Source organism: Cavia porcellus, unplaced genomic scaffold, assembly GCF_034190915.1.
Source record: "Cavia porcellus strain 051 isolate PalLab524CR breed Dunkin Hartley unplaced genomic scaffold, mCavPor4.1 scaffold_28, whole genome shotgun sequence".
NCBI lineage: Eukaryota > Metazoa > Chordata > Mammalia > Rodentia > Caviidae > Cavia > Cavia porcellus.
This window is the reverse complement of record NW_026947511.1, coordinates 43,057,535-43,081,972: the sequence shown is the minus strand read 5'-3', so window position 1 is coordinate 43,081,972 and position 24,438 is coordinate 43,057,535. Positions and strand designations below refer to the sequence as shown.

The 24,438-nt window shown below is 57.1% G+C and overlaps 1 protein-coding gene across 3 annotated transcripts; it reads right to left on the bottom strand.

Annotated features, from left to right (window-relative positions):
* Nucleotides 1-241: 241 nt before the first annotated feature.
* On the bottom strand, nucleotides 242-22,647 carry Rab44 (RAB44, member RAS oncogene family). Of its 3 annotated transcripts, none has more exons than XM_003473665.5 (14): nucleotides 20,532-22,647; nucleotides 18,650-18,951; nucleotides 13,607-13,718; nucleotides 13,260-13,434; nucleotides 12,485-12,634; nucleotides 12,129-12,219; nucleotides 11,762-11,857; nucleotides 10,989-11,176; nucleotides 9,303-10,588; nucleotides 6,454-6,535; nucleotides 5,684-5,798; nucleotides 4,114-4,215; nucleotides 3,058-3,134; nucleotides 242-1,942 (listed from the first exon to the last, which is right to left on the bottom strand). In XM_003473665.5, the coding sequence occupies exons 2-14, from the start codon at nucleotides 18,836-18,838 to the stop codon at nucleotides 1,852-1,854; spliced, it is 2,754 nt and encodes a 917-aa protein (XP_003473713.3). In that variant the 5' UTR covers nucleotides 18,839-18,951; nucleotides 20,532-22,647; the 3' UTR covers nucleotides 242-1,851. The 3 variants fall into 3 exon arrangements, with proteins under 3 accessions (XP_003473713.3, XP_063095014.1, XP_013012404.2); XM_063238944.1 differs by having other exon boundaries at nucleotides 21,483-22,647; XM_013156950.3 differs by lacking the exon at nucleotides 12,485-12,634.
* Nucleotides 22,648-24,438: the final 1,791 nt, after the last annotated feature.

Below are 24,438 nucleotides of genomic sequence, written 5' to 3'. Positions count from 1 at the left end.
AATCACCCTGGAGCCCAGCTTCTTCCCCCACTTTTAGTTTCTTTTCTTGAGCAGGGGAGGTGACACGGGCCAGACCCAGGCGCTCATCCCACAGGAAGCTTCCAAATCAGGTGCACAGGCACACACACACACACACACACACACACACACACACACACACACAAACAGCCAGCACAGACACAAACCAGACCATAGTATCACTTTAGGGAACAAGAGAAAGAGGAGCCAGTGACCAAGAGGCTAGAGAGCCTTGGAGTGGCCTTTAGAAAAAGTGACCGTTCAGGGGAGCCTCGGAAGTGGGAGAGGAAGCCTTGCAGAGCCGAGTGTGGTGGTGCACACCTGTTATCTGAGCTCTCTGGGAGGCTGAGGCAGGAGGATTGCAAGTTTGAGCACAGCTTGGGCAACACAGACTTAGCAGGGCCGTATCTCAAAATGAAGAATGAAAAGGAATGGGGATAGAGCTCAGCGTGAAGGCCTTGGGGTTCATCCCCAGTATTGGGGGGGGGGTGAGCCATGCTAGTATTTGGGTTCCATGTAGAGGAACAAACCAGAGACAGTGCAAAGGTCCTGGGGTGGGAGCTCAGTGTGTGGAGCACAGAGGGTGGACTGGGTGGTTGGGGTCATGGAGGTGAAGCCTGTGGGGTCTTGTAGGCCCTGGCGAGGCCTTGAACTGTCACTGCAGTGAACAGGAAGCCACTGAGGAGGTGACAGAAAACATGGTCAGATTCTCTGCTGCACCCTCACCCCACTCTTAGGCCTGAGCATGAGTGCCAGGCCCTGCCAGCACATGGTGATGCCCTTGAGCCCTGAGGAAGGAGCTGCCCAGCACGGGCCAGGGGTCCTCGGGCACCAAAGAGGGCGCTGGGCATTTGCAGGCCACGGTCCACAGGCACTGGGCTGCCTTGTGGGTCAGGAAGGAGGCGACACAGCCACGTGAGAGGTGGGTGGGGTGTGTGGCTTCCTCCTGGCCTCTTGGCCTCTGTGAAAACCCCGGTTGCTGTTAAGGACAGGGCACAGGGAAAAGGGTGTCTCCCCTCCCAGACTAATTACCCAAGGCTGCCCCTGTAATTACGTGTTCCCGTGACTCGCTGGGGCAGGGGAGGGCACCTCTCATAACCAGACCTGGCTTCCCTCCCCTTGGGCACCGTGGGAAAAGGAGACGGGAGGAGACGCCTGCCCAGAAGGGAATCAAGGCTGGCTTTGAACTCACAGCAGCCTTCCTGCCTCAGCCTCCCGCGTGCTGGGATTGTAAATTTGCGCCACCACATCCGGCTACCCTCATCGTCCCAATCTGTCAAAGTGACCCAGAGCCCTCTTGACACTTGAGAACATGGCACCTGCCTGAAAGTCGGCTCTGGGTCCACTGCGAGTCCTCCTGCTGCTGCTGCTGCCCCGTCCATCATGTGCTGCTTGGGGTCCCCTATTGGCTCCCACCTATTGACTGCGCCCTTTGACCCAGGGATAGGCTGATGGCTCTGCCAAAAGCTCCTCTTGCAGACCGCTGCTGGCTCGCCAAGACCCCAAAGGAGCTTGCCCTTGGGTCCCCACCCATCAACCCCATGCTGGGGAGCCGGAGGCCCTGGGACAGGGGCAGCACCCCAGTGTGGGTCGTGGGGAAAGGGAGGGAGGCGCGGTTGCTGGGGTGCTCACAGAGTTCCCTGGACCACAAGCCGTGCAAGTCAGGAGTCAGCACCAAAGCCAGCTCCCTGGACAGCTCCCTCCTGCTCAGTGTCTGCTTTTATGTGGAAGACCGAGCCTTACAGAACCACACAAACACCTCCCAGGGGGCCAGGATGGAGCAGAGGGACCGGGAGGCCTGGCCGGGGCTGGGGGTGGGGTGGCCGGGGTGGGTCAGGGGCAGCAGCCGGCTTTCTTGGGCGGCTTCCTGGGTGCCACCTTCGCCAGCGAGTCCTTCAGGCGGTCCTCCTGCACCTTGAGCAACCTGCGTGACAGCGCATGCGCGTCAGTCCTGCCCTGCCATGCTTTCAGGCCTGCTGGGTGCCAGGTGCTGTGCAAGGGCCACTGCCTGGCACAGTGAGGGGCGGATGGGGCGGGCGGTTCGCACGGGCGGGGCCCCGGGTCAGGTGTGTGACCTCGCTTTGAGTCGGGAGGGGAAGGGAACCAAAGCAGTCGTTCATTCCTGATTCCGCTCCTCTGGGCCCCTGGGTGGGGCACCCTGGTCTTGCACTTCTGCCCCCAGCTCCTCCCCTTCATCTATTAAGCACCAAGTATGTACTAGGCCCTGGTGCAGGCCTGCAGCAACAGACAGCCCTGCCCTCCTGGGCACAAGAAGGAAGAGGACAGATGTGTCCATAATTACAGCGTCCGATCAAGTCTGTGGTCAGAAGGGGGCCAGGGACGAGTGGCCAGAGCTGGAGACGTGTGTGTGTGTGTGTGTGTGTGTGTGTGTGTGTGTGTACAGGGCAAAGGAGGGGGCACTGAAGACAATGAAGTGTATTTTTTTTTTTTTTTTTTGTCTTTTTGAGACGGGGTCTCACTATGCGGTTCAGGCTGGCCTTGAGCTCACTTTGTAGCTCAGGCTGGTCTTGAACTTGCGATGATCCTCCTGCCTCAGCCTCCTGAGTGCAGGGATTATAGGAGTGAACCACCACGCCTGGCAATGAAGTGTATTTCAAGGCACCTGAATTTCATTCTTGGTTTGTTTTTTGTTTGGGGGTTGTTTGTTTGTTTGTTTTGAGACAGGGTCTGGCTATGTAGTTAAAGGCTGGCTTTGAACTCACAGCAACCTTCCTGCTTTAGCCTCCCAAATACTGGGATTATAGGTATATGCCACCACACCCAGCTGGATTTCATTCATTCTAAATCCACAGCTATCAGGGGAAGGTTGGGAGCCAGATGGGGACACCCCCAGGAACAGTCCACTTCACAGACAGACACCAGGCTTGGTGAGGGGACAGGCCTCTGAGGAGTGACACATTAATGCATATGGTGAGGCTGAGGCAGGAACATCTCAGGGCAGGGTTTGTTCTCCTCCCCAGTGGGAAATCCAGTCCTGCCACTTGGGGTCCCTGGGTAGGGTGGGGTAGGGTCGCTCACCGGGCCAGGTTCACCATGGGCTCCAGGATGTTGTGACCCAGGATGGCGCTGCACTCTCCGAAGGAGACGCCCAGCTCCTGTGGGCCAGACAGGGCAGTACAGATGCAAGGCCAGGTTCAGCCTCGCCCCCTACCCCTGGGCATGGGCCACAGCGTCCTGCCCCAGGCCCCACCAAATTGGAATTACAGGCAAGCCCCACTATGCCTGGCTTTATTAGTGTGTCTCGGGCCCCTAACATCTTCTCCTGGGACAGGATTCTCCAGGGCAAACCCTGGCCTCTCCCAGGACTGCCTCAATTTAAACACCAACCGATTTTTTAAAATATTTTTTTTGAGACAGAGCCTTGCCTTGTAACCCAGGCTGGCCTCAAACTCAAGGCAATCCTTCTGCCTCAGCCTCCTGAGTGCTGGGATCACAGGCGTGTGACACCATGCCCGGCAAAATGGTTGTTCTTATAAACAATACTGTCAGGAACATCCTCATTGATACCAAACACGTTTGGTCATCTGTTCCCACACAGGCATCCATTACGTATGTCCGTCGCTACTATTATTCCTCTTTTTCCTACAGATAAATTGCTGGACAAGGAATCACTATGTTATCACAAATGCGCTACTTTTAAAAGGAAAAACTGGCCAACCAGAAGCCGCATCGTCGCTGGGGGCGTGGCCAGGGGGGGCAAGTCCGGCCCCACCCCTCCTCGCTCCCTGGCCTCTCTGGTCCCTGTGGCTGACCATTCAGAAAGAAACGGTGGCCAGGGTCTGGCCGGGGGACTTTAGCTGTCATCTTCCCGAGGAAGCACTGGAGTCTTCAAGAGGAATAAATTAGAAGGGAGGATGCTAACTAGAGGCCAGGCACGACGTTAAGATTTGATAGGGCCTTCTCAGTGAAGTTTCTGGGACCTCCGCCCTGTGAAGCCGGATTCTGGCCGCTGCGGCCGCCTGTGCGAATCGCCGGCTGCAGGGTGCGGGGTCCAGGCTGCCGGCCGGGGCTGGGCTGCAGCAGGGCCGTGGGTCGCCGCTGGGGGAGGCCTGCGAGGGCCCAGCGCCCGCTCACCTGCGCCAGCTGCTGCCCGGCCTCCGTGGGCACCTGCCGCGCCTCCTCGCAGTCCGTCTTGTTCCCCAGCAGGAGCAGCGCTGCGCCCTCCACCCCTGCGTCCTGCGCACAGAAGAGAGGCCGCTGCCCCAGTGCCCATGGGTGCCCCGCGCCTCTTCCTGCCTGTTCTTCGTCCTCAGCTGGACCTTTCCCCGCATCTGCAGTGTTCCCCCACTTCCTGCGAGCGACTCACCTGCCCTACACATTTCTTGTGTCATAAAAAAAAAAATAGGGGGCTGGGGATTTAGCTCAGTGGCATAAGCGCCTGCCTTGCAAGCAGGCAGTCGTGAGTTCGATCCCTGGTACCGATAAAAACGAAAAAGACAAAAAAAAAAAAAAAAAAAAAAGCTTTTGGCTGGGCACAGTGAAGCACGCCTGTTATTTCAGCTACTTGGGAAGCTGAAACAGGAGGATCTCAAGATTGAGCCTCCACCTGAGCAACTTAGCAAGATGCTGACCCAAAATAAAATCCAAAGGACTGAGGATGTAGTTCAGTGTGAAGGCCCTGGATTCAATCCCCAACACTACAGTCAATCAATCGATCAGTCAATCAAAGGTTCTGATGACTGAGCACTTGCTGTGCCCCAAACAGGGCCGAAAACAATCCTGTCAGTAAATCCTCACTGCTCCCCTTGTGGGGGAGGCGGGAGTTGGAAATTCAGAGAGGGTAAATCTCTTGTCCCAAATCACAGAGTTGGAGATCTGGGCATAGTGGCACTAGCCTATAATCCTAGCACTAGGGAGGCTGAGGCAAGCACTAGGGAGGCTGAGGCAAGCACTAGGGAGGCTGAGGTGATTGCTGCAAGTTCAAAACCAGCCTGTGTTACGAAATGAGCTCAAGGGCAGCTTGAACTGCACAGTGAACATAGTGGGACACTGTCTCCAAAAGGCAAAAAAGGGCCAGGGATTTAGCTCAGTGGCCTGAGCACCTGCCTGGCAAGCGCAAGGCTGTGAGTTCAATCCCTGGTACAAAAGAAAAAAAGGCCAAAAAAAAAAAGTCACGGAGTAGAATTGGGGTAGAATTGGGATTGAAACCCGGTTCTTGCCAGATCCCAGAGCCTACCTCCTTCCTCCGGCTTTTGTACTTCCTCAGCCAGACTAGAAATCTGGGGGAAAAGCAACTTGTGCTAATGCAGCTTCAAGCTATGCCTCACGCCCACCACAGGATCCCAGCGGATTCTGCTAAATGTGTGGGAGAAGGAACTAGAGGCTGGGGACAGAGGCCTTGTCCTCTAGGGTGGTGGTAGGTCATCCTCGGATTTAGCAGAAAAACATGACAAACAGCCACTGTAGGTAGAAAGGAACAGCCTGCTCATTCGAAGGATAAAGGAAGCAGTTTGTTTAGGGGTTGCACTGTGTGGCTGTCATTTTTTCATACCACCGCACTCCTGGCTCATCCATCCGTGTGAGCTCCGTGGGTGGTGGCACTGTTAGGACGGTTGTGTCATTTGTAATCCTGGGAGGTGTGGGCAGGACACAAGCCTCCTCTTGACTTCAGAATTTGGGAGGGACCTTGGCAGCCACCGCTCACCTGCAGACAGTCCAGCCAGTAGCGCACGTGGGCAAAGCTGTCCTGGGAGGTGATGTCATACATGAGCACCACCCCGTCTGCCTTGTGGAGCAGCTGCCTGGTCACGCTGTGGTACCTGCCGGAGAGACCTGTGAGTCATGGGGTACAGCACCCGCCCGTCCTGGGGTCTGCCCCTGTGGCCCCGACCACACCCTCTGCAGCAAGGGGACCAAGAGGTCTCACGGTTGAGGTTTCAAAAGGCGCCTAAGGGCACCCGGGCACTGGGAGGAAGCACCCTCTCCTAAGGACTCAGGACTCTTTCCCTGGGTACGGAAGGAAGGTCCTCAGGCTTCCCTGTGACTTCTGGTTCTGCTGTGCAGATTGCATGACTCTATGGGACCGTAACTGGCCCCTGTGGATGGGCATCTGAGTCACACAAACATCACCACCAGGAACAGTCCCGGCCCCCTTGTTAGTCATGAGGAGCTGATCTCAGCGTGAGTTTCTAGAAATGTTCGCTGTCAGAAAACAGGTCCTTTTAGGGCCTTAATCACCAAAGCCTTGGAGTGGACGGAAGGCCAGGTGTCAGGAAGGTGTTTGACCCGGCGGCCATTCCCCCAAGGCAGGGTTGGGGAGACCCTCCCCCACAAACACTGGGCCTTTGTCCTCCATCCTTGGCCTTGAGTGGAACCTGGGGGTGTGGCCCCTCGTTGGCCCTTGGTGGCCTCCCGCCTGGGCCCCTCCACCCCTGGGCCCTCTGCCACCCCGTCTCCAGTGGTGACACATGGCACCTCTCCTGGCCGGCCGTGTCCCACAGCTGCAGCATGAAGCACTTGTTGTCCACCTGCAGGGTTTTGACCCGGAAGTCCACTCCTAGAACACAGAGCGGGGCTACATCACCACCTGGACAGGCGGCCTAAGCCTACGCCGTGCACACGGGTCCCCAGCCCCAGCTGTGGGGGGACGCGGACTGGTTCCTGGGCTTCCCCGCTGCTCTCCAAAGCCCTCCCTCTCAGCCTCCAGAGTCCACTCCTCCAGGAGGTCCCCAGGTTACCGGCCACGTCCTGACCGCTGCCGCTGGAACCCAGCCCACCCAGGAAACCATTCTTTTTTGTCTTTTTGAGACAAGGTCTCTCTCTGCAGTTCAGGCTGGCCTTGAGCTCACTTTGTAGCCCAGGCTGGTTTATAATTCCCAACGGTCCTCCCACCTCAGCCTCCTGAGTGCTGGGATTACAGGCGTGAGCCACCATGCCCGGCTGAAACCATTCTTCTTTAGTTTGGAGACACCTGTCGCTTCCGTCCCCATCTTTGCGATCATGTGGCCCTCATTCTCCCCAGGCCCACCCCTTCCCGTGACGACAGCGACAGGCTCTTTTTCTGGTGGGAGTGTTTGGAGCCAGGGTCTCCCGTGTAGTTCAGGCTGGCCTTGAACTCACTATGCGACTCAGGCTGGGCTCCAGTTTGCAGAGATTCTCCTGCCTCAGCCCCTTGACTACTGGGATTACAGGTATGGACCACCACCATACCCACCGTCAGATCCTCCTTGTCCCCAGGATTATGGAGATGGCAGTAAAATCCCGGAGAGGCGTGGGGACCTTGAGGTCACTTCCCGCCAGCACCTACTGCTGCCTGGAGAAGCCAGAGCCCAGCAGAGCGGGGAGGCCTCCTGGAATCTGCCTGCTGCCTTCCTTCCTGGAGACCTGAGGAGCCCAGCTCCGAGGAACCTGGGCGCTAACACCCACCAGCCTCCCCTCCATACCCGCTGCTCCCACGCCATCCCATGCCAGCCTGATGGTCTTCCCTTTCTCGGGACTGCTGGGGAGAGTGCACTGGTGAACCCCAAAAAGAGCTCCACGGCCCGCGTGGAGGTGGCTTGGAAGCAGGTGGCCTGGGTACTGACCGGGCCTTCAGTTGTCTGCTTTTCTCCTCCGCACAATGCGGGGAATGCGTGTCCACTACAACTCCAGGTCTCCAGGCTCCACCCGGCCCTGCCCCGGAGCAGGCAGGCACGGGGTCCCAAGCGCGGGCCATGGACCTGGACGTCAGGGGCTCCCAGCTGGCCCAGTCTTTTCATCCTCCTGCAACCAGGGTTCCCTCAGTTGTTCTGTGGGACTCTCCTACCACGTAATGAGCAGCCAGGAGACAGCAGCTCTGCGGGTGAGTGGCAAAGGTGGCCTTGGAGAACCCTGACCCAGCTCGCTACCTGGGGAGCTGTGGGTCCCGCTGCCAGCAGCAGGCTCCGGGCAGTGAGAAGCCTGAGGGCCTGAGCCACGCCTCTCCAAAACGAATGGTCACTAGGCCACCAGCCAGGTGCCAACATGACCCGAGCGCTCCTGATCTGCCAGAGACTGTTCTTAGAGTTTGATTCAATTGGGGCTGGGGATTTAGCTCAGCGGCATAAGCGCCTGCCTTGCAAACAGGCAGTCGTGAGTTCGATCCCTGGTACCGATAAAAATGAAAAAGACCAAAAAAAAAAAAAAAAAAAAAGAGTTTGATTCAATTAAATCCTTCCACCGCTTAGCCAGGTGTGGTGGCTCAAGCCGGTAATCCCAGCACTCAGGAGGCTGAGGTGGGAGAATCATTGCGAGTTCGAGTCCAGCCTGGACTACAAAGTGAGCTCAAGGCCAGCCTGAACTGCATAGCGAGACCCCGTCTCAAAAAGACAAATAAATAAATAAAATAAAATAAAATAAAGTCCTTCCACCACTTCCAGAAGCTGCTTCACTGTGTCCCCGCGCTGCATGTGAGAACCTGAGGGCTGGGCTCTACAGTTCGGGTCTGAAATGACCCCACGTGATGGCTGCAGCCTGGTGCAATTGGGAGGTGGCGGAAAGCTAAAGAAGTGGAGATGGGTCTCCAGGTCCTGGGGTGCTCTGGAGGGAAAAGGTGGGGTCCTAACCCCCGCTTTTCTTCTCTTTGCTCCCTCGAGGTGAGCAGTTTGTGTTCCCAGATGCCGCTTTGCCATGGGCCCACAGGCGATGTCCCCCGACCGTGGACTGAAGCCTCCAAAACTGTGAGCCAAAGAAACCTTTGCTCGGGGGCTGGGGATTTAGCTCAGCAGCATAAGCACCTGCCTTGCAAGCATGTGGTTCTGAGTTCAATCGCCAGTACCGATTAAAAAAAAAAAAGAAAGCTTTGCTCTCCGCAAGTCCATTACCTCAGGACCCATTCCACGAGGGTGAAAACACAGTGCCCAGACTCACATCCCTGGTAGGTGCTGGGGCTAGGATTTGAACTCAGGGACCTTGGGTCCTAATTAACCACATTCTCTATTGCTGTGGCCTGGGTGAGATACCACAGGGAGTCCTCCTGCCAGAGCGTGCAGGCTGGCCTGGGGCTGGTGGTGAGCAAATTACCCCAGCCCTGCCGCAGCCTGCCCGTGACCACCTGGGCGGAGCCTGGCTGTTTTCACCACCGTGAGCCCTGGCACCTAAATTGCGGGGTGCTTTGTTGATGTGGTGCATTATAAGCTAATGAGATCAATGCAGAAAAAGCAAATTACCTGTAATTAGAGACGATTAGTGCAATAGTAAGATTACATCTATATAAAATAGTGTCTCATCAGGGCCCGAGGCCACGGCAGAACCTGCTGCCCCCTGCGGACCCTGGCTCCAGGCAGCCTGCCTGGCAGGGCACTTACCCACAGTGGCGGCCAGCCCACTGGCGAAGGCATCCTGGTGCAGCAGATGCAGGAAGGAGGTCTTGCCCACGTTGGAGTCGCCCAGGAAGATGATGTGGAAGAGGTAGTCGGGGTTGGCCTGAGGCGCTCTGGTGGCGGCAGAGTGCCCCGGGGAGGGGTCCGAGCCAGGGGCCAAGGGCTGGATCTCCACCCCCGGCTCTCCTGGCTGTCTCTCTGCCTGGGCAGCCTCAGGTTGGGGCCTGAGAGGGGCTTTGGGCTCAGCCAGGGTGGGAAGGCCCTTTGGGGGCACCTGGGGCTCCGTGGGGCCAGACAGCCCTGCAGGGAATGGCTCTCCAGGAGCAGGGGACATGGCTAAAGGCGCCTCTGCCTGTGGTAGCTTGGCGTGGGCAGCAGCGGGCATTGGGGCTGGCTGGGCGGACTCCTGCTCGGAACTGGTTCCTTTCCCAGCCTGGGGCTCCTCTTCTGGACTCTGGAGGGGCTGGCTGGGCAGCCTCTCGAGCCCAAGGGGCTGGCGCTGGGCTTCCTCGAGCCCCCCGGGGTGGCTATCCTGTCCGTCCTGGCTCGGCTCATCCAGCTCAGGGCCCACTTGAGGAGTCTGACCCACAGGCTCCAGGCCCTGGCTGTGGACCGCAGCCCCCAGGGACCCCAGGCCTGGCCCAGCACCCTTGGCCTGTGGGGCCTCTCTCTGCCTGGGCAGCTTGGCCGGGGCAGGCCCAGGCCTGGAGTCTATGTCATCGGAGGCCTGGAGCCGCTCACTGAGCCCCAGGGGAAGCTGTGGAGGGGAGTGAGAGCTGCTGGTGTCCTCCACAGGCACAAGGACTCTGAGTGCTTCGGCCACTACACTCCCGGACTCCTGAGCCGGGGCACCCAGGAGGCCCCAGGGGGAGCCAGCCTGGGGTCCAGCCACCGGCTCCATGCCGGGTTCTGAGCCCCGGGGCCCGACAGGCTGCTCTGGCCTGACGTCCAGCTCCGATGCGTCCTCTCCTTTCCCATCCTGAGGGCTGGGGGGCAGCCGGGGCGGGCTCCTCAGAGCCACTTCCTGGTCCGGCCAAAGGTGCGGCTCTGAGATGGAGATCTGCTGGACCACACGATGCATCGGGGACCCCGAGGTGGCCTGAGGTGTGGGGGGTGGGCTCCAGGTTAGCTGCAGGGCTCTGCTCCAGGGGCTGCCAAAGTCACTCAGGAGCTGATCCCAGTTGTCACTGTCCCCAAACAGCCCGGGCAGGGGGCCCTCCTCGGGGGCCTCGGGCTGAGAGGCTGGGATCTTCTTGCTTGTTTCGGGGACACTGGGAAGAAAGTGAGAAGTGAAATTGGGGGGGGGGCAGGGAGGCAGGGTCACCCCACCCGGCAAGTCCTCAAGGCTGGCTCAGGCAGTCCTCCTCCTGGGCTGTGCTCCCAGGCCTTCTCGGGTCCCCACCCCTTAAGGCCACATGAAGCCTCGCTTCCTCCAGGAAGGCTTCCAGGACTGCTCAGGCCCACCCATTGCTTCCAACTTTGGTGTGAGGGCTCCTCGGGACTGGCATGCACTAGGCTCCTGTGCGTGCATGGGCATGTATGCACGTTTTTCACCCTCTTGGGCACAGGCCTTGTCCTCCTCTGTGCCTCAGTCTCCCCCTCTGAGAAGTGGGCAGGGTGTGATGGTTAGGGAGGGAGCTGTGTGTGTAGTCCAGAGGTGGCAGCACTTGCCTGGCTTCCTCCTCCACCTGCCAAGACACTCGACCCCTGGCAGCTTTCAGGTGTTCCCTGGTCACCTGCAGCTGCCCCTGCATCTCCTCTAGCTGCCCAGCCAGGTCCCTCCTGGCCTCTCTGAGTTGCAAGTTTTCCGAGGTGGCCTCTCGGTGGGTGTCACTGAGGCTGTGGAGCTTGGCCTCCAGCTGTTGAGGGAGGAGAGGGGGATGTGCAGCTGCCCCCATCAGCACCAGCTTCCTGCCACACTCTGGTGGGCTCTGGGCTGGGTGGGGCATCGCCCTCGGGTCTGCTTGCTGCTCCTTGAAGCTTAGCTGCACAGTACCACCCCAGGGCCTTTGCACAAGCCATTCCCTCCAGCCCAGCACTGCACCTCTCGGGTCTTCATGCCAGTGTCACAGTCTCAGTGAGGCCTGTGACTCCCTTGCGCCCATTTCAACTCTCCACCTCTCCCCATCCCTGCTCTGCCTGCTGATTGCCATCTCCTTCTATGTGGCACTTGTGCCCTCATCACCCATCATCCCCCTGATGGAGAAAGGAGGTGAGAGGTGGACAGCAGCCTTCTAAGTCTCATTTGTCCACACCTTCCTGTGGTGACCTCAGTGGACATGTCGAGCCTGGAAGACGCCATGGATGGGCCACCCCATTTTACAGATGGAGGAACTGAGGCCAGGACCAGTCCCAAAGCACCATCCTGCTTGGCCTCAGGATGGAAAGGGTCGTCAGACGCCCCAGGGCTGGGGTGGAGCTGCTGGGGGAGCCGGGCCACTCACCTCACTCTGGCCCTGCGCCAGCCGCTGCACCTCGAGCTCCTTGGCCTCCAAGGCCTCCTGCATCTGGGTGCTGAGCGCCAGGCCACGGGAGTCGCTCTGCAGAGGAGGCCACTGAGCCCCACGAGCCAGGTGCCCCCCATGTTACCTCCGCTCTGGCCCGGGATGCAGGGGCAGGGGTCCCAGCCAGGAGGTCACAGCCAGGAGAGCAAGGCCAGTGAGCAGAAGCAGCCCCTCGGGGAGGTGAGACCCAGCAGGGGCAGGAACCAGCCGGGGCTCCCTCGCCCACCCATGGCTCTGGGGTGCCCGAGGGCCCAGCAGCTTCCAGGCCGCTGCTCAGCCGCAGGTGCCAGGCAAGTGAGGCGCCCACCTGGGCCTGCAGCTGCTGCTTCTGCCGCTGGATCTGCTGCTCCGTCTCCTCGAACAGCTGCTGCAGCTTGCGGCGGTGGTCGGAGTTGCACCTGCAGGAGACAGGGAGGGCTTCCGGCAGGCCCCTTGGCACCTCTGGGCTGGGTGGGGGCCGCTCTGAATGCTATTCCTGTCCCTGTAACTCAGGCCCTGGCAAGGGCTGTGCCCTGGCCACCCACACACTGTGACATAGGTGCCCACTGGCCCTGGAGCTGGAGGACCCACTCTGTCCTCTGCCACACTGGGTGTGGAGTTCAAGCCTGGTCCCCCCTGGGGGCACCAACCCCATGGCAGGGGACACAGTGGCCTCCGACTCACTTCCTCAGGGTCTGCTCCAGGGTCTCCTTGTCTGCCCGGGCCTCCTGCAGGCGGCTGCTCATCTTGGCCAGAAAGCCCTCTAGGTTGCCCACCAGGTGGGGCTCCTCCTGCCTCAGTTTCCTCCACAGTTGCCAGATCTCCTCTGTCTGCCTGGGAAGGAACCCCACCCCCACCCCAAGATGGGACGCCGGGGCTGGGACACCAGGGTGCCCGCACCTTGGCTTTAATGGTGACACAAACTCGGGCATGTGGGCCTCACAACCCCATAGACCCCGACCCAGCAGCCCTTCCTGGGTAGTCCTGGTCCATCACTCCTGAGCCCCGTTCCTGTCTCCCTGCTGTAGCCACTCTTCCCACCCAAGTGGGGTGCTCTTTGACCAGGCCTGTGCCCTCTCTGGGTGGCCCAGTGAACTGGGGAGGCTGACACCGCCTGGCAAGGGCATCTGGGGACATGAGACTTGCCTAGGGGACATGTCAGCTCAGGGGCTGGCACACTGCATAAACCCAGCTTCCCTACAGATTTAACTGAGTCAGGAAGATGGGTGCCTGGGGCCATGCCAGGCCCAGCTGCCAGAAGACTCCTGCTCTGCTTGAGCTGGGTACAGATCCTGCCCCATGGGGACAGAACCCAAGGGCATGAGGGCTCCCTCTCCAAGACCCGTGTGGAGCCGGGGGCCCCTCCAGGCACAGCCCCTTCTCCGAGGGCCCCACATGCCCGAGTCCAGGACAGCTAGCAGCTGCTGTGCCCCGTGACGTCCCCACGGCTTGGCCTTACTCGGGAAGCGAGCTGCCGATCCCCGGCTGTCCCAGGAGGGTGAGGAACACCTCCCTCTCCTCGGCACTGGCCTCCTCCAGGGCTGGGAGACCTGAGGTCACAGACACCCGCTGGGAGGGCGGGGGCCGCCTCCTGCGGAGCCCGTGGGTGCTCAGGCTGGAGCCAAAGATGTTTCCTGGGGGGACAGAGGGGTGCGAGTGTGGCCGGGCACTGCCCCATCCTGAGGAAGAAGCATCCCTGTGCCTATGGCGTGAACACAGAGCCACGCTCACACGGCCCTGGGTCTGCTCGAGGGCCACCTCACTTTACAGGACAAGGAAGGGGTGCTGGGGTCCCTGCAGACGTACTGAGCCCGGAGCTGAACTCCTCCAGGGACAGGCGCCCCTTCCGCTCTGTGTCCACCCAATCGAAGATCATCTGCGGCTCCTCCTCGATGCCCAGGAAGTGGAACTTGGCCACCTGGAAGGAAGCGGGGTTGGGGAGCAGAACACACAGTGGAGGCTCTGGGGCACCCACCCCCCTAATTTCCTTCTCCCCAGGTTCCGATTCTAGCTAGGTGTGGTGCCGCGCGCTTGCCATTCCAGTGCCTGGGAGGCTGAGGCAGGAGGATCGCCAAAAGGCAGAGGCCAGCCTGGGCTACCTAGTGAGCTCCTATCTTGAAAAACAAAAACAAAAAGAAAAGAAACCATCAAGGCAGACAGTGAACCCTGCGAGCATTGCACAGGGGACCGGCCTGACTGTAGAATGGCATTTCTCAGGACTGCTGAAAAGACCCAGGCTGGACAGAGGGACAGTCATCGTCCATCCTGGCCAGAAGCCATGTGAGTGATTTTGTCTAATGGAGCGATAACTCCAGAAAGGCACGGCCGGTTGGGCAGGGTCAAGCTTTCACATGTCTGTCTCAGCATCTGATCCTAATCTTTTTGCTAACAGCCTGGTTTCCTGGATCTTAGGTTTGTTTATGGTTGTCTACAGGTTTTTGGATTTATTTATTTATTTTGTCTTTTTGAGACAGGCTCTCACTATGCAGTTCAGGCTGGCCTTTAGCTCACTTTGTAGCCCAGGCTGGTCTTGAATTGGCATCCGTCCTCCTGCCTCAGCCTCCTGAGTGCTGGGATTCCAGGTGTGGGCCACCACACCTGGCTTTGAAATTATTTCCTTTTTTGGAGGAGCATACCAGGGGTCAAATTTATGATCTCAAGCTTGCCAGCTAGTTGCTTGTATTGCTGAGCTATATCCCCAGCCTTGGAATTATTCTTTGATTCTCAGTGGAGGTCCCTGGTCTGCAGACTTGCCTGGGTGATTGTGCCTAGTGTAGCTGGGGATCGAACCTCGGACCTCTGTGCTGAGTTCTATCCCCAGCCCTTTTTAGTTTTCATTTTGAGACAGGGTCTTGCTAAATCATTAAGTTGCCCAGGCTGGGTTTGAATCTGTGATCCTCCTGCTTCAGCCTCCCCGAGGCCTGAGATGCAGGGTGAGAACCACCATGCTGCTCCTGCCCAGCTCTTGTGGGCTCTTTGAGCCAGGGTATCTTTTATCTGGACTCTCAGCAGCATTCCCAAATGCAATAGAACTTCGAATTTACTGATTTTATTTCTCTCTCTCTCTCTGTGGCTGATTTTGTTTTTAATTTCCGTTGTACACGGCCGAGTTATTCTGATTGGTGGGGGTGACAATAAGAAATTCGATTTCATGGTCCACTTAGGATGCACTGTGGAAACAGAGGCCTGCCTGGCTGAGGGGAGATAACAGAACATTCAGCTTGCTAATCTGTTTTGTTGTTTGCTTGCCTTTCTACGTGTGACCTTATTGGTTGAGAGTTGCAACCTGCAGGAGAGGAGAGCAGCCCTTGAGGTGCGGGCTGGAGGGCTTTCACGTTTCCTTTTGACCTGCAGAACTGTAGAAACGAGGAAAGAAACTTCCTGTGTCTGTAATTGAGAAAAATCTGTAACTCTGTGACTGAAATATTGCCCTCCCTGGGTGGTCTGTCCTGTGGATTGACAGAGGAAAATACGTGCTTATGTGAAGCCAATGTTCCTTTAAAGGAACAGAAAGTAAGGCTGAAATTCTAATGTTTTAAATGTGCCACAACTTTTTCCTTTCTTTTCAAATCCATTTTATTCAAAGATAAAAAGAAAGAAAAGAAGAAGGAGGAGGAGGAGGAGGAGGAGGAGGAGGAGGAGGAGAAGAAGAAGAAGAAGAAGAAAACTACAACAAAATCTCAAAGCAACAATGTGCATTGTCCTCCCTACAACTTTTTTTTTTTTTTTTTTTTGTCTTTTTCCTTTTTATTGGTACCGGGAATCGAACCCACGACTGCTACAACTTTTTTTTTTTTTTTAAATCGGTACCGGGGATGGAACTTGAGACTGCCTGCTTGCAAGGCAGGCGCTTACGCCGCTGAGCTAAATCCTCAACTCCCTGCTACAACTTTTTTTAAAAAAATCCTTCACACAGTACCTATGAGCTCAGTAAAAATGTAAAGCCAGGGTAGCAGAACTAAAGTGGGTTATTGGAAAAATCCGACCTGTTTAAGAATTTTGGTTTAAGCTGGGCATGGTGGCGCACACCTCTAATCCCAGCCCTCAGGAGGCAGAGGCAGGAGGATCACCATGAGTACTAGGCCACCTTGGGCTGCATAGCAACACTTTGTTTCAAAAAAGTAAACTAGATGATAGATAGATAGAAAGGCACACAGATAGACAGATAGACAGGTAGATTGACAGATAAACTTGGTCTTAGAATTTCAGCCAGGGTTTACAAATTGACTGTCGGACCCAGCAAAACTGCTGGGTAACATAGGTTGCCTCTACATATTTTTTGTGGCTTGTGTGTGTGTGTGTGTGTGTGCCAGGATAGAATTCACGATCTCATGCTAGATCCCCAGCCCATTTTTTAATGATTGTTTTTGAGACAGGGTCTCGCTGTGTAGTCCAGGCTGGGCTTGAATGTACAACAACCCTCCCAAGCCTGTGGCCCCGTGCCTGGCTGCTCTTTGTCTAATTAAGTACCTCAGTGCTGCCCTACGGGCATCACGGGAACAACTGTCAAATCAGAAGAGTTGTGTTGTCTTTCCCAGGCTACACTTACAAATTCTATGAAGATCAGTCTTTCTGGAATTGCTTGCTCCACGCTGGCGATTTCTAGCAGCTTCCACCGCACCTATTTCTGGTCTCGTGCCAGAAAACTCTCCCGAAGCAGTTACACCCTCCACGCTAGCAGGGGTTCTCCTCTCCTCTGTTCTGATACTAACAGTTACACGGGGCCTGGCGCAACTTAGAGCCCAAGCGCTAGCCTTGGTCCTTCGCCAGTACCAAGAACAGAAAGAAGGAAAGACGGGAAGATCAGCGCAGAAATAACCACAGCTTTTCAGTTTCTAGCCAGACAGGCTCTGCCCACCTCAGATGGCTCCAGGGCCCTGCTGGAGTCTGCAGGTCACAGCTCCTGTCGTCAACAAAGCTCGAGGACCTCAACGCCCTGAGCAAAAGGGCCATCTGGGGTTCTAGGCGCTCCTGACTCTTGCGCTGGTCTGTGGTTCCGGACCGACACCAGCGACCTTCAGTCAAGCTGGTGAGGACTCCTGGGGCTCTGGGGCCCACAGGCAGACAGGAGAGCAGCTGCAGAAACCACGCGTGGTTACTGCGGCATTAGGAACACGGTTATGCTGCTTTTTCTTCTTCTACTTCAATAAGCAGATGAGAACCCTCAGTTTAGTAGATTAAACTTGGTTAAATTAAATTGAAACATTTGAGTGGGAGGGGTTGATTCAGTCTTACTATGGAGCCCAAGCTGGCCTCGAATGCACAGAGATCCTCCTGCTTCAGCCTCCTGAGTTCTGGGATTACAGGCATGCACCTCCACGCTCGCCAGGTACTTGCATGTCACTTCATAGACTGACTCACTTGACCAGGTGTGATGAGCCCACTCTAAGGGACACCCTGAGAGCCAGTGCTATAATATTTTTTTTTTTTTTTTGTCTTTTTCATTTTTATCGGTACCGGGGATCGAACTCACGACTGCCTGCTTGCAAGGCAGGTGCTTATGCCGCTGAGCTAAATCCCCAGCCCCCGAGAGCCAGTGCTGTAAAGCTCTCTCAGGAAGCTGGTCTGGAACCGTGTGATAAGAAGCCACTTCCTGGCAGAAAGATTAGGGACCTCAAGAAGAAAGGAAGTGACTCAAACTTAGAAGTGACATGTGCTGGAAAGAGTGCCTTGGGCTTTGTTCCCTAACCTTGTGACACAGGTAGGGTGACTTGTGCCGGTGCGCCCAGGATGGTTCCCATCTTAACACTTGACGTCTCCCATGGCAGGTCCCCTTTGGACCTTGGAGAAACGGGACAGCTCAATAGAAGTGCAAGTTACAGAGGTTTTAAAAGTCCAACCTGAACCGGGTGTGGTGACACACACTTATGATCCCAGCACTCGGGAGGCTGAGGCAGGAGGATCACTGTGAGTTTGAGGCCAGCCTGGGCTACCAAGGGAGATCAAGGCCAGTCTGGAGACCCTGGGTGTCTTTCTATCAGCTCTTCACACTTCGCCTCGGTCTGCAGAGACTCCGGGGTCAGTTTTGATGGGAAAAGGACAGAACAATGAGCCTGGAGCCTCAGCAGGGGGAGACAGCTGCTGCCCCACCCAGGCCTCTCTGCAACCATTGGAAACAAAGGAAAACTGTGCAGTGTGGTCTAGGCCCAGGTCTCATGGACTCCTTATCAGAGATACAATCATAGCTGTTAATTTTTTTGTTTCAGTGCTAGAGATTAAATCCAGAGCCTTGAGCCGGGCATGGTGTCTCATGCCTGTAATCCCAGCACTCAGGAGGATGAGGCAAGAGGATCGTTGGAAGTTCGACCCCAGCCTAGTATTATTTCAAGACAGCATCTCACTAAGTCTCTAAATTTCCCAGGCTGGGCTCAAACCTGTAGTCCTCCTGCCTCAGTCTGCTGGGGGGCAAAGATTTTGATGTGCAGCCCCACACCTGGCCAAGCCTGATATATGCTTCGTCAAGCTCATATCGTCATCAACCTGGTTTGATTTCTAGGATTTTGGGGGCTTTTTTTTTTTTTTGGCTCTGAGACTTGAACTCAGAACCTTGAGCTTGCAGGCAGGCGCTGAACCGCTGAGCTACAGCCCACGCCCCATCCAGGGTTCCAACTGTTCCCCAAGGTGGACTTCTCTGCCCAAAGGCTGAAAGTTCCAACAAAGGACCTTTCCTTTGGGAGGAAAGGGATGCAGGTGAAACTGTCAGTCATTTCCATGTTGGTGTAGACAAATCCCTAGCAGATTCTAAAAACAAATTTAGACAAGAAAAGGGGGCCAGGGCAGGCGGGCGCTGGCTGGCAGGGACAGGGTCCCAGGAGCTTCACAGAGAAGAAACAGGGGCCTCAAACTCACCGCAAGGTCCTCGCGGGTGACAAAGCCTCTGTCCATGGCACCGCAGTCCCGGAAGAAGATCTGCAGCTCTGTCTCAGCCTCTGAGGACCACGACTCGGGCCCTGGCTCCCCCAGGGCGTCCTGGCCATCGGCTGGCTCTCTCATCTGCCGCCGGCGGCTGGAGCCCAGCTTCCGGCCTTTGCGGTACATCCTCTCTGCTGTCCCGGGCCGGATGGAGGACAGAGGCGATTTAAGATGACTCTGGGCTGCAGGACTTGACCAGACACTCTCTGGCTCCTGGGGTCGGTGCCAGCTTCAGGACCCTTTCAGAAAAAAAGAGTAGGGACAGGGACATCGGGGGATACCCAGGGAAATGACAGCGGGGAATATCCTAGGTGTGGGAGGTCACATTGGGGAATTTCCTGGTCTTTAAAAGGCGCCTGAAGCCGGGCATGCAGTAAGTACTCTGAGAGGCTGAGGCAGGAGGGTTGAGCTCAGCCTGGACAACCCAGGGTGGCTCTGTCTCAAGATAAAACAATAATCCCGCTCACCAGGCGCCTCCCTGGTGGCCCAGGGAGACAGTGATGGTGATGTTGAGGTCCGCTCTCCCCTGTCCCCCCACATTCGGAAAGCACTGAGGACCTGCCGAGGGGCCGCCTTGTCGCAGTCCCCAGACACAGGGCAGAGCCTGTGCAGTGCGGCCCAAGCCTTCCCTGCATCTGAGTCCTCCGGGACTCAGCAGGTGCTGAGTGAAGATTTGCTGCCCAGAGGGAGAATCCAGGCCAAGGCAATCTGTGACATCCGGGTAAACAGAGGCAGCGGTGAGGCCATGGAAAGGGAGGGATTCCCTTTGTGTCATGGAAGAGCCAGGTCCCATACAGACATGAGGGTTCCCCACTGGACGATGGGGAAACCGAGGGAGGCCCCGAAAGGCAGTGACTTGCCCAGGCTTGACGCTTGTGGAACTGAGGTGGTCACCCTGGGGAGCCCCACGGGAGGGACCAGGACATCGAGGGCCAGACACAGACAGGCGGGCTGCGCTGGCTGGTATGAGGCAGGGTCCCCGCTGTGCCTGTTTCCCCGCTGCCTCTTTGGCTCCCACCCTCTCCCCCACTTGTCAGGGGCTGGGGACAGGCAGTGCAAAGGTCCCCACGGCCAGCCCTACCTCAGGGCCATAACCGTTGACCAGGACCGTGCTCCCCAGGACGTGCAGGTCTGGTCATCACAGAGCCCTAAAGGCAGTCAGTGCCCCCCCCTAAGGCCAGGCATGCCCACCCAGAGTTGGGGACAGGACGTCCCCTGGTTGCTCCACACTTGCCTGTGCACACATTTGCAGGTTCACACACGCCCCTCTCGCTGTCCCCCTCTTCCCTCTCCCCGTGTCAGGGCTCTCAGCCACTGACACCCCCACCGTGGCACTTGGCCTGTGCCAAGGTCTGCTGTACTGTAGTGATACACAGCATCATGCTGGAGCTGGCCAGTGGGACTCCCCTCATCCCTCCACAAATCCCAGAGGACCCTTATGTCCCTCAGCCCACAACTTCACCCCATGTCCCCCGCCTAAGAGGTCCCACGAAGTCCATAGCCAACATCAGCAGGCGGAGACAGAGACACTCAGGAGGCAGAGACGGTACAGTGCTGTCACAGCACGGGAGCCTCAGGTGTCTCGGGTCTCCTATCGCTCTGTGTCCCAGAGCAGCGGGACCAGCACGCCGCCCAAGCCGGGGGCCCCAAGACACCGCTGAGGGCCACGCTGACTCTCCTCACCTGCCCCTGCACTCTCTCACTGAGACACTGAGGCTAAAGGTGCCAGGGATTCACAGGCTCACCCACTGTTGTGGGCACAGACACCCTCCTGCCTCAGCCTCTGCCCTGTGCCCGCCCTCCCACCCTCCAGACAAACCTGGCATCCCCAGGGTGGGTCCCAGTGGGCAGCGGCTCCCAGGCACAGCCCGGGCTCCGGACCCTGGCACAGCGACAGCAGCCGAACCGAGCCACGCGCCCAGGACGGTTATAGCCTCCTGGCTCTCTTGCCCAATCGCCCTTCCGCACGGCCAGCTAATCGCTGTGCTCATCTGAGCCACTTCCTGTCAGAGGGGCCCGGCCCCCCCTGCACAGCCTCACCCTGTGCGCCCACCCCGTGGACCCGTCCTGCAGGCTGGGACCTGGGGCCACGGGGCCGGAAGGGGCGCGAGTGCCACTAGGCTTCGGGACCAAGCCAGAGCTCGGGGCCCTGGGGTCCCCTCCCCAGCTTCTGGGTGAAGCTGGCCTGCGCGTTCCGGGGCACGCAGGCACCTTCCCTCTGTGGTCCTCCCTCCCTCTCGGGCAGTGTCACGGACATTGCTAGCCTGGTCCCGGGACATCATGAAGAACAGAGGGGGACAGATTCCAATGCGGGTGGGAAGTGAGTGGGAGAAAGGTAACATTTCTAAACAGCGGAGGAAAGATGGTCCCAGTGACTCGGATGAGTGGGTTAGGCCAGGTGGAAATGTCATTCCAGGTGGCTCCAAGTTTCAAGCATTTTTAAAAATCCTGAAGTTATATGTTGTTTGATTTTGCTGCAAAATAATTATTGCTGTTGTTAAGATCAGGTCTTGCTATGCAGTCCAGGCTGCCTTTGAATCTGCAGATCCTCCTGCCTCAGCCTCCCACGGAGTTGGGACTACAGGAGCACAACATCGGGCCTGAGACAGTAAGATTAATCTCTAAGCAGATAGATACTTTGATAACAAATCATCCCCTTTTCTTCAGAGGAGGAAACTGATACAAAGAGAGTTAGGAGACGAAAGGAAGACATTTGTTCCAACAAATATTTGCCGAGCATTAACTGCTGTGCGCTGATCACTGTGCTAACCTCTGAGACTGCAAGAGGAAAAATGTCTGTGAGAACGTGTCCCACAGTGAGGACTGCTATGAAGAGAACTAGCCGGGTAGACTGGGGCACGTCCGTCACTCCAGCCTTGGGAGGCTGAGGCAGGACAGTCACTGAAAGTTTGACATCAGCCTGGGATACAGAGTGAGTTCAAGGCCAGCCTGGACTGCATAGTGAGACCCTGTCTCTAACAAAAAAGAAGTGGACCACGAAGCAAGTTAGATCTGGGGCTTTAGGAAATGGTGGGGACTAATTTTAAAATACGGTGTGGCTGAACTTAAATACACCAAACTCGGAAATGAAATTTTATAGCCAGGTGTGGTGATAAATGCCAGGTAACCCCAGCATTCTGGTAGGCTGAGGCAGGAGGATTGCAGTTTGAGGTTAGCCTGAGCCACTTAGTAAGACCCTGTCTCAAAATAAAAACCGGCTGAGGCTGCAGCTCGATGTGCAGGCTTTGTGCTGCTAAAGCCTGAAGCAAACCACTCTGTTCTGGGGTGCAATGATGAGAGCTAGGGCCCAGGCGAGGAGATCCGGGGGTCCCTGGCTCCAGCTCCCAGATGTCCAGCAGCAGCTCGGGATGGCAGCGGGGATGCAGGAGACCAGCGCTGCACTTGTGGGGCGCCGTCCGGAAGATTGAGAAAACCTGGGTTACATCAGAGACCCGGTGGGGCACGGGGAGCCCCTTCTCCAGCGCTGCCCCCAGGCGCTTCCGCTTTCTGCCTGCCTCGTCCGATGGGCGGTGACCACGGTGCCCGCGTGGCAGGTCTGCAGTGAGGAATCAATGCACAAGCTCAAGCGAGCGATCGTCCACGCGACACTCAGAAGGGGCCACGGGTGACCGGGACCTGGGGCTGCGAGCGCCGCGGCGGGGCCCGGGAGACAGGCGCTGGCTCGGGCGGGAGACGCAGGCCGCAGCGCGCGGAATCCTTCATTCTCCTCATGGGTGCTTATTAAACAGCTGCCCAGCCCCCGGCTGCGCCCCAAACCGGCAAAGACCGGCTCCGTCCCGGAAGCGCCCCACGAGCGCCGGCCAGGCCGGGCAGGTGGCAGCCGCGTCCGCGTCACCGTCACCGTCACCGGGGCGTCGGGAGCGGCTCCCCGCGCCTGCCCTCTGCATCCGGGGATTTCCCCGGCCGGGGCGGTGCCGCCGCGGGAAGCCACTGCGCATGCGCCCCTGCCTCCTGCTGTTTTTTTTTTTTTTTTTTTTTTTTTTTTTGGAGGGAAATGAAACAAAACAATGGGTACTGGAAAGGGCAGAGGTCAGGACGGACTTATGGTGCAGATCAGGCTCAGGACACGGTGCCGGCTGCGAGGAGATGGCGAGGGCACAGTGTCTCAGTGTCCAGGACCACCCCCACCCCGCGCGGCGGACCGAGGTGAGGCCTGGGCCGAGCTCCTGGGGGGAGCAGCGCTGGCTCCCGGATGGGTGCGACCCTGACAGTTAAGGACAGTGGCGTGGGCTGACTTTAGCTGACTGTTAGAAGCCTTGAAGAAAGGTCGCGCTGCACAGGGAGACAGGAATTCCAGAACAGCATTCCAAGAGATCTTCATCTCTCCAAGGCCCCAGGGCAGGATGCTCTGCATCTGATTGTCAAGGTGCTGGAGCCCAGCGGGCCGCCTGTCGCAGGTTCAGGACCTCCGCAGGGACAGAGCCGAGTATAGAGACCCGGATGGAGTATTCCGCAGCTCCCAGCCTGGGGGGGATGAGGGTGCTCCACCGCCTGAGTGGAGGCTTCCCGAGGTCACGCTCGCCTTCCCCAGGATCTGTGCCTGGTGGTGCACACCTGTAATCCCAGCATTCTGAGGCTAAGGCAGGAATATCCCCCAGGAGTTGAAGCAGGAGTTTGAGGCCTAACTAGGCTACTGAGACTCAGTCTTAAAAAACAGTAGTGAAAAAAGAATATTGCAAAGTAATAGTAGATAACCAGCTGCCTGTTTCAGCAGATCCATGGAACTGTGGTTTGTCCATGCCCGCTCTAGACCAGTACTTAGGGTCAGGACTTAGTACTGCCCAAGTTAGTAAGTACAGTCCCTGCTATCAGAGGAAATAATTCACCAAAAAAGGTATCCATCTGTCTGGAACAGGGAAACACAGGAGGGGAGGGTTGGGGCTGGGGGAGATGTAGGCTACAGGGTAGATAAGGAGGGATTGGTGGTGGGTTCTGTCTCTGACCCAGGATTAACATCCTGGCAGACATCTGCAGCCGATCTTCACATACTGCCTAACCGGTGCTTACATCTTGACACAGGAGGCTGACAGCCTATGACATGGCTCACAGTTTGTAGAGGTTTCAGTTCATAGTGGGCAGGCTCCAAGCCAGGGTGGTGTAGCGGAGGAGAACGAGCTTGAGACACAGCAACATGAAGTAGAGAAGGATCAAGGGAGAGAAGGGATGTGTGTGTGTGTGTGTGTGTGTGTGTGTGTGTGTGTATACCCTTCCAGGCCACGCCCCCAGGGGCCCACTTCCTCCAATCAGGCTTCACCTCCTAACATCACATTTGGCTACAAACTATCAGTGGACAAATCGGCTTTTGAATACTATCCAGCCCCCGTGATCCCATCACCTCCCTAAGCCCCCATCTAAGTGCATGAGACTTTGTGGGGGGACATATAATATAAACCACATCAGGGACCAAATAGAAGTTTCTAAAATTATCTCACCCATCAGCAACACCACATTTCAGGCAGCTTTGCAGAGGAAAGGGATTCCCTCAGAAGCTCTCAGAATGTGGATGTCTTCAAATCTCCGTTTTATGGAAGTCACATTGCTAGAGTTGTCATAATTCTAGACTTTTTCTAGGCTTTTCTAGAATAGTCTACACAGCCTCTGACTATGACAAATAGTTGCTATCAGCATCAGTTTGAGAAGTCTAGCAGCTTAACTAAGTAAGTCAGCAGCTCTGCATCCTGGGGTGGAGAGGACATGCCCTTACC